Genomic DNA, 12985 nt, shown 5'->3' on the forward strand with positions numbered 1-12985 from the left:
AGGAAGAAGAGAGGACAGGAAGGAGAAGTTGCTCCACATTCCTGTGCAGCCCCAGAGCTGCGGATAACCTCTCCCTCAGCATCACCAATTCACTGTGTGACCCTGGTAGGTCCCTCTCTGGACTTCAGTTTCCTCATTAGCAAGTGGGGAGAGGGGGTGTGGACCATGGGCTTTCTCAGGTCCCTTCTGCCTCTAAATTGGTGGTATAAACCAGCCATAACTGGGCTGCTCTGAGGGGCCAGACACCAGATAGAAATAGGGCTCAAAGCTCTCTAAAGGGAGGCCCTCTGGCACGCTCGCATGAGCAGGAGGTGGGCCTGGGGATGATGGGACATCCCACCGTTGCCCCCAGAGGTCCACCCAGCACACAGGGAAGCCCTGAGCAAGGAGGACTGGGTTCTCTGAGTGTCCCCCACCCCCAATCCGCCTGCCCCTTGGCCGCCCTCCCCTTCCACTTGGCTCCCACCCTCTGGAAGCTCTGTCCTGCTGGGCCTTTGCTGCTGTCTCCAGCAGGTGGGGTGGGACTGCTCACAAAGCAGGGACCAACTGATCTCCCTCAGCAGGTGCCTGCGGGCACCCCAAAAGGGGTCTCTGAGACGGACCTGGCTCATCTGCCTGGAATCCTTTAGGGACCCCGGCCCAGACTGGAGGAAGCTTCTCTCCTCTCCCAGGCCCGGGGAAAGGGCTTGGCAAACCCTTATCGCCTGAGAAGCAGCTGCCGCAGAAATACCTTAGCAGCTGACTCACTAGGCTCTTCACAACCCCCTCCCACTGGGCCTCACACCAGGCCTTTCAGAGACCCTGAGAGAGAGAGCCAGAGAGAGAGACAGAGGGAGAGAGAGGGCGCCCCCCGGTGGGCTGACCCAGACTCTGCTGAGGGTGTAGCTAGCACAGTCCAGACTGTGGCTGGCTAGGTGGCTGGGGGGCATTGCACACTGTAAATGGCCTTTGGCTGAGATCACAGTCTTGGAGACTTGTTCAGCCTTGACTTCCTGGTACTGCCGCACCCCAGGCACTGATGGGACGAATGACATACTGATGGCATTGCCCTCTGGGGTACAAGGCGCTGTCCCTCCACCAATAGCTGTTGAGTGTCTATCCTGGGCCAGGGGATGGGACCCAGCAGGTAAACAAGTCCAGACCCTACTACCTCAGGGAGTTCACAGTCTGACAGGCAGGCAATTCCCGATGAGGGGAACGTCTGCTGCCATTGGGGGAGGACTGGGGTGTGACTGTGGTTGTGGATGCTTCCCTGCTTTCCTTGGCTCCCTGAGCCTCGGTTTCCCTACCTGTCAAATATAGATACGCAACTTCCTTGTCTCCTTGGGTAATTGTAAGGATTAGATAAGACAATGTGTATGAAAGCACTTCAGAAAGTTAAAACCACAAGAAAAGTGTAGGATAGGGATGGTAAGTTCTGACAAGCTGGGGAGAGGAGAGAGTACTTAAGACGATGGGTTTCTGAGCTCATTTTATCATGGATTCTCTGATCCATGCTTTGTTTGGGGGGAGGACCAAGCCACCTCCCTGCATTGGCTCCAGGCTCCGTTCACCTCAGGCCCAGAGTTAGGCTTTTGATAATAACAATGGCTAACAGTTATTGAGCACTCACTGCATTCTAGGCCCTGTTCTCAGTGTTACATGTGTTTGCTGTACAGATATATACGTATGTTATTTGTATACATGTGTTATATGTATTTCCTCATTTTATCCTCATAATCCTATGAGGGTAGCATTAAGCACCTAACAAATATTTGATCCTCATTACAACACTGTGAGGTAGGAACTATTATTTCCCCCTTACAGATGAGGAAACTGAGACCCAGAGAAGTGAAGTAAACTTAGCAAGGAGTGAGCTAGGAGTCAAAAGCAAGCTTATCTGCAGAGCTTGGGCTCATCCCCTGCCCCCCACACACAGATGCTCATGTGGTTCTGAATCTTATTCTCAGACAGAGGGCTTTTCTGCTCATCCCTTCCAGACTAGGACAGGCTCCAAGTATTCCAGGCCAGAAAGCCAACAACTCTGGACTCCAGAAGTCAGTCCTTACCCACTCTCCAGGTGGGACCCCAGGGCCAGAAGCAAAGCCCCAGCAAATTCATTCAGTCAGTAAAAAATGAATGAACAGGGAGCACCCCTGGCGGTTCAGTGGTTAAGACTCTGTGCTTCCACTGCAGGGGGTGCAGGTTCAATCCCTGGTCAGGGAGCTAAGATCCCACATGCTGTGTGGCGCGGCCAGAAAAAAAAAAGAATGAACAACATTTCCTTACATATTTATAATTCTTTAGAGAGAAAAAACAAGCACCTCCTATGTGCCAGCCACTGGATGCTTTACTAATAAGAGGTTTGTTGAGTAGCTACTATGTACCAGGGACTATTCTAAGTGCTTGACATGCATTAACTTGTTTAATCTTCACAATAACCCTAGCAGATAGGAACTATAATCATCCCCACTGTACAAAGGAGGAAATGAAACATAGAGACACTAATCAACTTTCCCAGGATCGTGGAGACCAATATTTTTCAGACTATTTTGTTTCTGAGAAATATATTTGACATCCTTCCCAAGAACACACACACACACACACACAAAACTGAGATTAAAAAAATCTACCAAGTATTTAACTTCCCTATGTGCACTCTGATATTTTTCTACTCTATTTTGTTCTGTTTTCTTTTTTCTTAAATTCTGGTCGTGACCTACTAAATTGATTTCACAACCCATTAATGAGTCACCACCCACAGTTTGAACGGCACTGAGTCATAGCTAGGAGCATCAGGGCCAGGATTCAAATCCAAATGATATGGCTCTGGAGCCTAATCTCTTGGTATAAAGAATGGCTGGGAAAAGGGAGACACTGGAGGCATGTGGACAAATGGGGACTGTACTAATGAGGGGGGCAGAGTCCTCAATAATCTCACCACCTTGCATTCCAGCAAAAGAGAATACAAAAGTCACTGATATTGCCTTTGGAATGCAAACTTGCTGGCATAGATACACTTAATCTTTAGTACTTAGTCCTCCCGTGAAGGAAGTAGGGTGGACTGAGAAACAGACTTGGGCAATCTAAGTGATTTGACCAAGGTCACAGAGCCAGCACTAAAGCCCTGTGTCCTATCACCTGGATTATTTCACACCATCCAGGACTCACCCTTGAGGATACTGACAGAGAGGCTAGAGACGGTGGTGGAGGTGGTGGTGGCAGTAATGTGATGACGGGGTGACAGTAGTGATAGAAATGATAATAGTTGGTATGATGATGTGGGCTGGGGAGAAGTTGGTGTTGGTGGTGGTGGTATTAATGATGGAGGGAAGAGTAATGGGGAGGTTGTGGGGACAGTGGTGTTGGTGGCAGGGCTGGTGGCACCACCAGAGCAGCATCTGCGCCCCCTTTCCAGGGTGAGCTGACTCCCTCCTCTCCCCTCCCCCTTTGCTAGCACTTCCCTGAGCACCTGGACCACTTTGCAGAGAACATGGAGGACTTCTCCAACGACCTGTTCAGCAGTTTCTTTGATGACCCCGTGCTGGACGAGAAGAGCCCTCTACTGGACATGGAACTGGACTCCCCCACGCCGGGCATCCAGGCCGAGCACAGCTACTCCCTGAGCGGTGACTCGGCACCTCAGAGCCCCATTGTGCCCATCAAGATGGAGGATACCACCCAAGGTAAGAAGGGGTGGCGGGGCCCAGGGTACCAGACCCGAGAGGGACACCAGACCCAGAGGAGGGACACCAGACCCAGAGGAAGGACACCAGACCCGAGGAGCCCCCCGCCTTTTTGTTCTTCCGCAAGTCAGACCCAGAAGGGCATTTCTCAAGAGGGTCTTTGGCTGACTTAGGTCAGTGATGTGCAAAGGGTGGGTCCCAGACCAGGGGCAGCACCTGGGAACTTGTTAGAAATGCAGATTTTCAGGTCACACCCAGACCTGCTGGATCAGAAACGCTGTGGGAAGGATCCAGCCTTCCAGGTGATTCTGATGCATGCTTAGGTCTGGGAACCAGCCTTAGAGGGAACAGCTGGGGGGGAGGGGAGGATTAAACAATAAATGTGGACAAGTCACCAAGACTCTAGAAACTTACCACCTCCTCACACTGTGATGTCCTCTGAGATGTTACCTGGGCGAAACACCTGCACCCTATTTTTTTTTTTTTTTTTTTTTTTGCCACATCACACGGATCTCAGGATCTCAGTTCCCCGACCAGGGATCGAACCCGGGCCCCGGCAGTGAAAGCCCGGAATCCTAACCACTAGGCCACCAGGGAACTCCCCTGCACCCTACTTTTATTGCCAAAGGTAGGGTTCTCTAAAGCTCTCCTCTCCCCCACCTCCCTCCCTTTTAAGCAAAGGGCCCTTTGAGTTTTTCCTCTCAGGTGATCAACATTTGAGAACTCCAGACTGTGCCCCACCTAGAAATGGTCTCTTTGGGCATTTCCTCATATGGCTCCATCATATTTGGACATATGTCTTAGCCTTGATAAGCCTCAGTTTCTTCATCTACAAATGGGAATAACAATAAACATTTCTATAGCACTCTCCAGTTCACAAAGTACCTTCGTGTTATTATCTCATTTGTCTCTCACAACTCACAGGTGAGGTCAGAATCACTTTTATCATACTCCCCATTTGTCTGATAAGGAAAATGAGACTTCGGGAAAGCTGAGTTATTTAGGTTACGCACACAGTAAATTCAGAGCAGGGACTTGGGAGCAAGCAGGCCCCCTGATTCTAAACCTCACACCCATGCCACCCACCACACTTGCCGGCATTAAGGGGCGCTAAAGGATACTGGCTTTTGTGTGCATCCCGGCGCCTCAACCGGCTGCTGTGTGATCTTTAACAAGTTGCTTAACCTCTCTGGACCTCGGTTTCCTCAATTACAAAATGAAGACGCTAGGTATCTTGAGAATTCTGGCCAAGATTAAAAATATATATATGAAAAGTACCCAGCTCAGTCAGTGCCCAGCACATTTCATGTGTGTGTGTGTGTATGTGTGTGTATGTGTGTACATGTATATATATATATATATATATATATATATAAAATTAGCGACTATTTCCTTATGTGTATAAAAGTCCTATTAAAACTATCGTGTCTAGAACCATGAACAGGGCTCTTATTCCTCTTTCCCTTTGGAGGACAATGGTCTTGAGTGAGTATTTTAATCTTCTCAACTATTAAATGGGCAGAAGAGCAGTGCCCGCCGCCAGGGTTGGTGGGAGGAATACACAAATTCTTATGCAGCAAGAGTTAGAATTAGACTCAGTGCAAGAAGTGTGAGCTGCCTCTGAGGGTCTTTGCGATTCCCCAGGGGCAGAGACGGGACTTTGTACCCGGCCCCCATCCAGCCGCTTGAGGGCAGGGACACCTTGTGGGGCTTTAAGTGGCTCCAGGGCTTGTGGCTGTGGAGGTCTCAACTTCCCTGTGTGCCCTGGCCTCAGCCCAGCCTCTGGAGGTCACCTCGATGGGGTGTCAGACCCCAGCCTGGGGAAGGGTAGCATGTGGGGTGGACAGCCTCCCAGCCCGGCAATTCTTCACCACCCCAAGTCTATTTTTAGAGCAGTTTGTCTGTGGGTCCTTTGCAGGGGGCAGCTTCCCGGAGGCCAGCGGGCTGGCCCTGTAATTTGGGAAGATTGTGGGTGTTCTTGGAGCCCAGGGGCAGCCTGCAGCCCAGAACTGAGGCCCTCAGCCTCCCAGCAGGGTGGGGCCTAGCCTCTGAGGTGGGATCAGGCAGCTGCTGACCCCTCTCCCCACCCACAGTGGGTTCCAAAGGCTAGAGTCCCCTCTAGCCCACCCATGCTGGCTCCTCAGACCTCTGCCTCACCAGAGCCAGGTGCTGGGGCCAACAGGGGCAGGGCTACACCCATCAGGAAAAGGCGGGATGCCCAGCAGCTCTGTGACCCAGGTGAGGCCAGGAGGCCCACGAGGTGGAAACTGCCCTGGGAAACCTGAGCATGAGCCCTCACTCCCCGCATGCCCCCCCAGGCACCAGGTCCTGTGGATTCTTCCTTCTAAATGTATCTCCAGTATGTTCCTTCCTCACCATCCCCACTGCCACTGCCTTAGCATGTGCATCACCTTCTCTCGCTGGACAATTTCAACAGCCTCCTGCGGGTCTCCCTGCCTCCCTCTGCCGGGCCAGTCTGCACACACAGGCAGAATGATCTTTTTTAACATTACAAATCTGAGCATGCTTAAAACTCTTCAGTGCCTCCCCGTTACCTTTAGGACAAAGTCGCAGCTCCAAGGCCATGCCATCCCCACTGGCCTCTCTGACCCCATCTTCTCCTTCCCTTTGCGTTCTAACTGCACTAAACTGCTCGTGACTCTCACCAGATGCCCAGCACCTAGCACGGTGCTCAGCAGATGTTTACTGAATAACAATAATTGTATTCACAATAGCTGCCATTTATTGAACATTTACTTCTTGTCAGGTACTTTTACCGATGAGGAAGCTAAGGCTCAGAGACGTTAAGCAACTTACCTAAAGTCACACAGCCAGTCAGGAGGGGTCTGTTGTCCAAGCCCACTCTGTAAACTGCTGAATGAAGAAGATGCCCCCACCTCTTCTGACCCCAGCCCACTCCGCCCTCCTACCTCACAAGCGCCGCCCCCTGCCCTTTTCCGCCTGCCTCCCGGTATACCCTAGCATCTCTCCACAGTCCTGTCCAGAGCAGCTCCAAGAGGCCAGGAGAGGGGCTGAGCCCTCTGCTCTAGGAGTCCCCTGAGCCTGGGTCCTGCCCCCTTCCCTAGATATGGAACACGGAGCGTGGGTGCTGGGACACAAACTGTGCTCAGTCATGGTGAAGCAGGAGCAGAGCCCGGAGCTGCCCATGGACCCTCTGGCTGCCTCCTCAGCCATGGCTGCCGCTGCTGCCATGGCCACCACCCCGCTGCTGGGCCTCAGCCCCCTGACCAGGCTGCCCATCCCCCACCAGGTGAGCCTGGGGACTGTTAGTAGGGGCTGAGGGAGGGAGGAGGGATGATGGGTCTCTGTGGGAAGAGCAATCCAAAGCCCTGTGCACACAGGGTCTCTGTGAACAGGGAGCAATGTGACCCTCAGGACTGAGAGTCGGAACTCCCAGACCAGACACCTGCCCATCCCTTGAGCCATCCCTTCACCATCCTAGAACGGGCTCAAACCACAGCACCCTCGGAATAAGCTGGGGCCCTCACTGTGTGCCGAAGAAAAATGACAGGGACCCAGGCAGGGCTGGGCATCAGGGGCCCAGTCCAGGGTCTCAGGGAAGGAGACAGCCCAGGCCACTTAATTTTCTCAAAGTGTCTGGATTTTTAAAAAGGAAGAAACACCTAAATGGAAAGATAAAAATTATGCCATATTTCAATTGTTTATATTCACGAGATGAGTATTTTTAACCCACACCCTCATGCCAGCCCTCACCGCCGTGAATGTATAGATAAGAGCAGTTGGCTGTAAATCCAAAGTTGACATCCCAGACCCCTGGCTCCTGGGAGATGCCCTGCCTGGGTCCCAGCTCTGCTCTCACTTGTGCTCTGGGCATGTTGCCTTCCCTGTTTTTTCCTCAGCTTCCTTCTCTGTAAAATGGGAGCATGAACTACTGCTAAGGGGGTCCTACCCCTGAGTCTACAGCATGAGGGTTACCTTGAAATCCCTAGAGTCAAGGTTTGGCTGGCACTGCCCCCTGCTGGCCACACAGCTCACCTGATCAAAATGTACGGGACCAAAAGTGAGAAAGGTCAGCCCCTCCTACTCCACCAGGGACCTGAGGATTCAGGGCTGGCTGCAAACGGGGAGGATCTTTGCGGACCACCTCTAGGACTGGCTCTGCGACTCCTCAGCCCTCGCCATAGCAGGAAGGGAAGGCATGACGGCAGCGGCAGCCAGGGTCTTGGAAGCTGTGCGCATGCCTCAGAGAAGGAAACTGAGGTGGAAGGGGTTAAGCAGCTTGCCCCACATTGCACAGTCAGAAGCAATGGAGCTGCATTCCAAACTCAGCCGCCAGACCCCAGAGCCCACACTTCCCACTCTAGTGAGGCCGAGACCCCCTAGTGGAAGGCACAGGAACCAGGAGTTGGTATGACAATGATGAGCGTGGGACCCACATGAGAGCTGTCACCCTACTGCATCGCAGTCCCTTCATCTGTCACTGGAGGCCTGAGCTGGGATGTAGACCAGGGAATCTCCAAGGTCCCTGCCAGCCTTAACCTCCTGGGATTCTTACTCACCTGCCTAAATTCGGGATTCTGGGTCCCACCCACGATATCATGACCTCTCTGCTGGCTGCAGACCTGGAGGGGAGAGATGGCCCTGAAATCCAACACCCAACACAGCGCCTTCTCAAAGAGAACACCCCTTGTATGTGTGTTGGTCCTCGTGTGTAGGAAGCCATGCCTGTTGATGTCCTTTCTGGAACAGCAAGTTGGGATGGCCTAAAGAAATAGGAATGCATGTTTATTTAAAGCATTAATCTAATTCTATCAGTCCCGTGCTTAAAAACCCATTAGGGGCTCCTCATTGTTTCAAACTTCTTTGTCTGGATTCTACTCACCCCCTCCCCACACCCTCCCCCCAGATCTTCTGGTCTTGTTTCTCACCACTCCACCTCTGACACACACCCCTGCACTCTGGACACCCTTAATACTTGCAGTTTCCAGATCTAAGCTGTGCTCTGTCTGGCCTCTGTGCCTTTGCAGATGCTTTTCCCTCTTCTTGGAATGCCTCTCCCCTCATCTACACACTGCCCCATCCTTTATCTGGAACACTCCTATTTATACATCAGGACTCAAACTTCAGCTGCTCAGGGAGCTTTCCCTGGGCCCCCAGCCAGTTAATGCCTCCTTCGTCTGTGCTGTTGTTACCGCTCATTGAACAACTACAACCTGCCAGACATTACCTCCCGTCCTCATGGCAACCCACATGGGCTCACAGTCAGTATAGGGTCAGCCTCCACCAGAAAGATGGCCCTGGCCTCAGAGGCCACAGGAGGCCCTCCTTTCTCTGAGCTTAGAGGCTAAACGATGCTACTTGGCCACCATTCTCTTTTCTTAGGTCTACTTGACTTCTCTAAGCACGAGAACTTGCCTCTGCTCCTCTGGAATGTGCCTGGAACCCTGGGCCCAGATACTTCCTTAATGCTGCAGGGCAGACCCCCAGGCCCAGGGAGAGAGGGAGGTTGGATGGCATGGTGGGGACGGGCCCCCGGGGCAGCTGACGGAGCTGGACCTGTCTCTTCCTCAGGCCCCGGGAGAGATGACTCAGCTGCCAGTGATCAAAGCAGAGCCTCAGGAGGTAAACCAGCTCCTCAAAGTGACACCAGGTAAGTGTGTCCAGAGAGGGACTCTTCCTCTCCAGTCTTGGGCAGACCGCATTCTTTACTCCCTTGGTCCGGCCCACCCATCTCCCTCGACACCTCCCACCTCTCCCCAGAATATTCTCTCCTCCCCACCCTGCCCATTCTCCATCCCTCCAGTCCCCTTCTGACACAATCTACAGCTGTCATCACTACTATCAACACCTTCTCACCCTTCCCATCATTCATTCATTGAAGTCCACTCTATAGCCATCAGTCCATCCATCCATCTACTTATTTATCCATCTATCTGTCCATCCATCCATCTATCCGTTTATCCATCCATCCAACTAGAGTTCACTGGACATCTCCTAGTCCCAGGAGCTGGGGAAGCAGAGAGAGAAGACAGTCCCTGTACCCAAGTAGATCACACAGTAGTGTGAGCCACAGACAAACCACCAATTATACAGCAGTGTATGGATTAAAGATGGCAGATCCCCAGGAGCCTTGAAAGCACATCCCCAGACCTGACAGGGGAGAAGAGAACAGAGGAAGCTTCTTGGGTTGACCAGAAAGAGAAAGGGCTAACTGAATCTTTCCAACCCCACCTCATTAATTCATCAAACATTGATTAAGCATCTACTGTGCTTATTCAGGCCCTGGACTAAGTACCACAAGGTTTAGAAAGATGAATAAGGCCCAAGTTTCACCCTCAATTTGGTCCCAGCCTCTGAGAGAAGATACGGAATTAACAGGAGGTAGAAAGGGACCAGTGTGAAAACACCTTACATTGCAGAGTGCCCTTCAATTCATAAAGCGTGTTTCCATACATTAGCCCATTGCATCCTCCTGGCTCCGTGCAAGGAGTCCTTTCAGCCCCATTCAGCAGGGAAGCGAGGCTGGGAGAGGTTAAGTAAACATAACTATAGGTCACACAGTTGTGGCCACAGTCAAGACTCGAACTCAGGTCTCTCTGAGTCCAAGTTCAGTGGTCTTTACAGTCTGGCATCCATAAGAGACAAATGAGAGCCAAAGAAGGGAGAGGCGACTCCTGCAGGAGGCAGTCATGGGTCGAGCCCGGAAGGATGCCGTGCTTCCTCCTGCCAGCCTCAGCCCGGCTCTGCGGTGCAGTCAGCTCCAGATTCCCGCACCTGGACTTAAATCTGGGCATTCTGTGCTGGCCTGGGAGCTCTCCCTGCAGCAAGGCTCTTGGTCCTCTTGGCTCCGCCCAGGCCTCTTCCTGACCACCTGCAGGGCGTCAATCTTCCTGATGCTGTGGCCTCAGAGAGGCAGCACAGAAGGCATGCTGGGGAGAGCAGTGCTCCTGGTGGGTCTGCTGAAAGCCCAGTGCCTGCTGTCCTGTTACCCTGAGGTTGAAAATGGACACCCTGGGGTTTTGCAGTGGAAAGAAAGGGACAGAGGCTGCGGCTTGCCCAGCCTGATCCCCATGGGTCTTGCTATGGGCAGATTCCAGTCACCTCCTGGGGTTGTCAAGTTGGAGTCTCAAAGCTCCTGAGCCCTGTGAAGTCAGGGGTAGGGGAGGGACCCCAAGAATCCAGCCTCTGTGATATCCCCACCAAGAACCAGCCTTAAAGGAGCCAGGCTTCTGCGGAGTCAGAGATGGGGTGGCACCCAGGAATTGTCTTCTGGGACATCAGCTCGTCTTTCTGACATGGCAGAGGGGCTTCCGATGTTATAGCGGTCAAGGCCCCAGCAGCCAGTCCCACAGTCATTCCGGGCTGGCTTAGGCCCGTGCTATGCTGAACTCTGATTGTGCGACCAGAGCTGGGGCGCCACCCTGCTAACCTGGCTTCTCCTGCTCTCCCCAGAGGACCTGGTGCAGATGCCTCCGACGCCCCCCAGCAGCCATGGCAGCGACAGTGACGGCTCCCAGAGTCCCCGCTCTCTGCCCCCCTCCAGCCCCATCCGGCCCATGGCCCGCTCCTCCACAGCCATCTCCACCTCCCCGCTCCTCACTGCCCCTCACGTAAGCAGCTGGGGGGTGGATTGACCCTAGAGTCAAGGAATTGAGTGCCTGATCCCCACCCCCATCAGAATTCAGAGAGGTGCCTGCCTGGCAGATGGGAGTGACAGTCTTTTAATCGTGCCTTGGGGTAAATAGGAAACAGGTAGAGAGTCCAAGAGGCCTGCCGAACCCACGCTATTGCAGAGCCAGGACTAGAACTTGACATTCCTCACCTTCAGGGGGACGGCCCAGGCTGCCCCCAAAGGGCACTGTTTGGAGAACAATGTTCAGGAGGCCCAGAATCCACTGGGATGGGTGTGGAACCTCCCAAGAGGTGGTGGGTGTCTGAGGTGGGTGCTGTTTAGGGGGCCCTGGACAAGTAAGCTTTGAAGCTGTGGGTTCCAGGATGGGATCTCGGGACCACCCCACCCCCAGCAATATACGGAGGGCCAAACATGCCAGGCTCCCAGCAACGTCCTGAGCACCTGATACATGTTATTGGATTTAATTCAGATCTGCCCCTTTTTCAGATGAGGAGACCAAGGCTCAGTGAGTTGAGTGCCTTGCCCAGGTCACGCGAAGAGTAAATGGCAGACCTGGAATTTGAATGCAGGGCTGTCTGGTTCCTAACTATCGTGTCCCCCTTCCCACAGAAATTACAGGGGACGTCGGGGCCACTGCTCCTGACGGAGGAGGAAAAGCGCACCCTGATTGCTGAGGGCTACCCCATCCCCACGAAACTCCCCCTCACCAAAGCTGAGGAGAAGGCCTTAAAGAGGGTCCGGAGGAAAATCAAGAACAAGGTAAGCGTGAGCCAGGCCCTGCCCCTGCCCTGGGGCTTCCCTGGTTCGGCGGGGAGGGCTCTGCTCCCCTGGTGATGCCAGCCCTGAAGTTGGGGAGCCCCAGGAAGCGGATATGTGCTGTGTAACTCCCGCTTGGGGGCTTCCCCCTCTAGATCTCGGCCCAGGAGAGCCGCCGTAAGAAGAAGGAGTACGTGGAGTGTCTAGAAAAGAAGTAAGAGGTCTTGGGCAGGTGGGCGGCTTGGGTGGCCTGGGCCCCACTCCCCAGCCTGGCCTGCTCGCCCCAGCCCTCTCTCACAGGGGCGGCGGGGGGGGGCATGGGGACTAGGATGCTGGTGGGCAGGGCTACGGGGGCAGCAGTGAGTCTGGGGGCTGCCCCCGAGCCTGTGCCTGCTTGGCCCCCGCAGGGTGGAGACCTTTACATCGGAGAACAACGAACTGTGGAAGAAGGTGGAGACCCTGGAGAATGCCAACAGGTGGGTGGTTCCACCTGCGTCCCCCGGCCCCTGCCCTCCTGCAGCCAGTGCCTGGCTATGGCATAGCTCTGGGAGGAGGAGAGAGGAGAGGTCACTGAGTGCAGAACCCCAGAAACAGGGACTCTGCAGCCTGGGACCCTCAGTTTCCCATCTAGATACCAGACAGGGCTGGTAAGGTGCTTAAAAGTGATGATACAGACCAGCACAGCAGCAGCCCCCGGGAACTTGTTAGAAATGCTTATTCTCAGGCCTCATGCCAGGCCTATTGAAGAGGAACTCCAGGGGGAGGGTTCAATGGTCTGTGTTTTAATAAACCCTCCAGGTAATTCTGATGCACCCTAAAGTTAGAACCTACCAGTGTACATGCTTGCCACCCAAAACGAGTTTCTCAGACAAGCAGCATTAACATCACGTGGGGGCTTGTTAGAAATGCAGAATTTCAGGGGACATCCCTGGCGGTCCAGTGGTTAAGA

General features: G+C 53.4%; 1 protein-coding gene across 2 annotated transcripts in view; it reads left to right on the plus strand.

The window, feature by feature from the left end:
• Positions 1-12985, plus strand: part of CREB3L1 (cAMP responsive element binding protein 3 like 1) — a 35111-nt gene that overhangs the window by 15877 nt on the left and 6249 nt on the right. For both annotated transcript variants that reach the window (XM_073808841.1, XM_033860560.2), the window contains exons 2-8: positions 3437-3665; positions 6752-6936; positions 9219-9297; positions 11100-11257; positions 11890-12039; positions 12192-12250; positions 12444-12512. In XM_073808841.1, coding sequence (XP_073664942.1) covers positions 3437-3665; positions 6752-6936; positions 9219-9297; positions 11100-11257; positions 11890-12039; positions 12192-12250; positions 12444-12512 — 929 coding nt within the window. The remainder of the gene's footprint in view (positions 1-3436; positions 3666-6751; positions 6937-9218; positions 9298-11099; positions 11258-11889; positions 12040-12191; positions 12251-12443; positions 12513-12985) is intronic.

The sequence above is a fragment of the Tursiops truncatus genome, chromosome 8 (genome assembly GCF_011762595.2).
Source record: "Tursiops truncatus isolate mTurTru1 chromosome 8, mTurTru1.mat.Y, whole genome shotgun sequence".
NCBI classification, from domain to species: Eukaryota; Metazoa; Chordata; class Mammalia; order Artiodactyla; family Delphinidae; genus Tursiops; species Tursiops truncatus.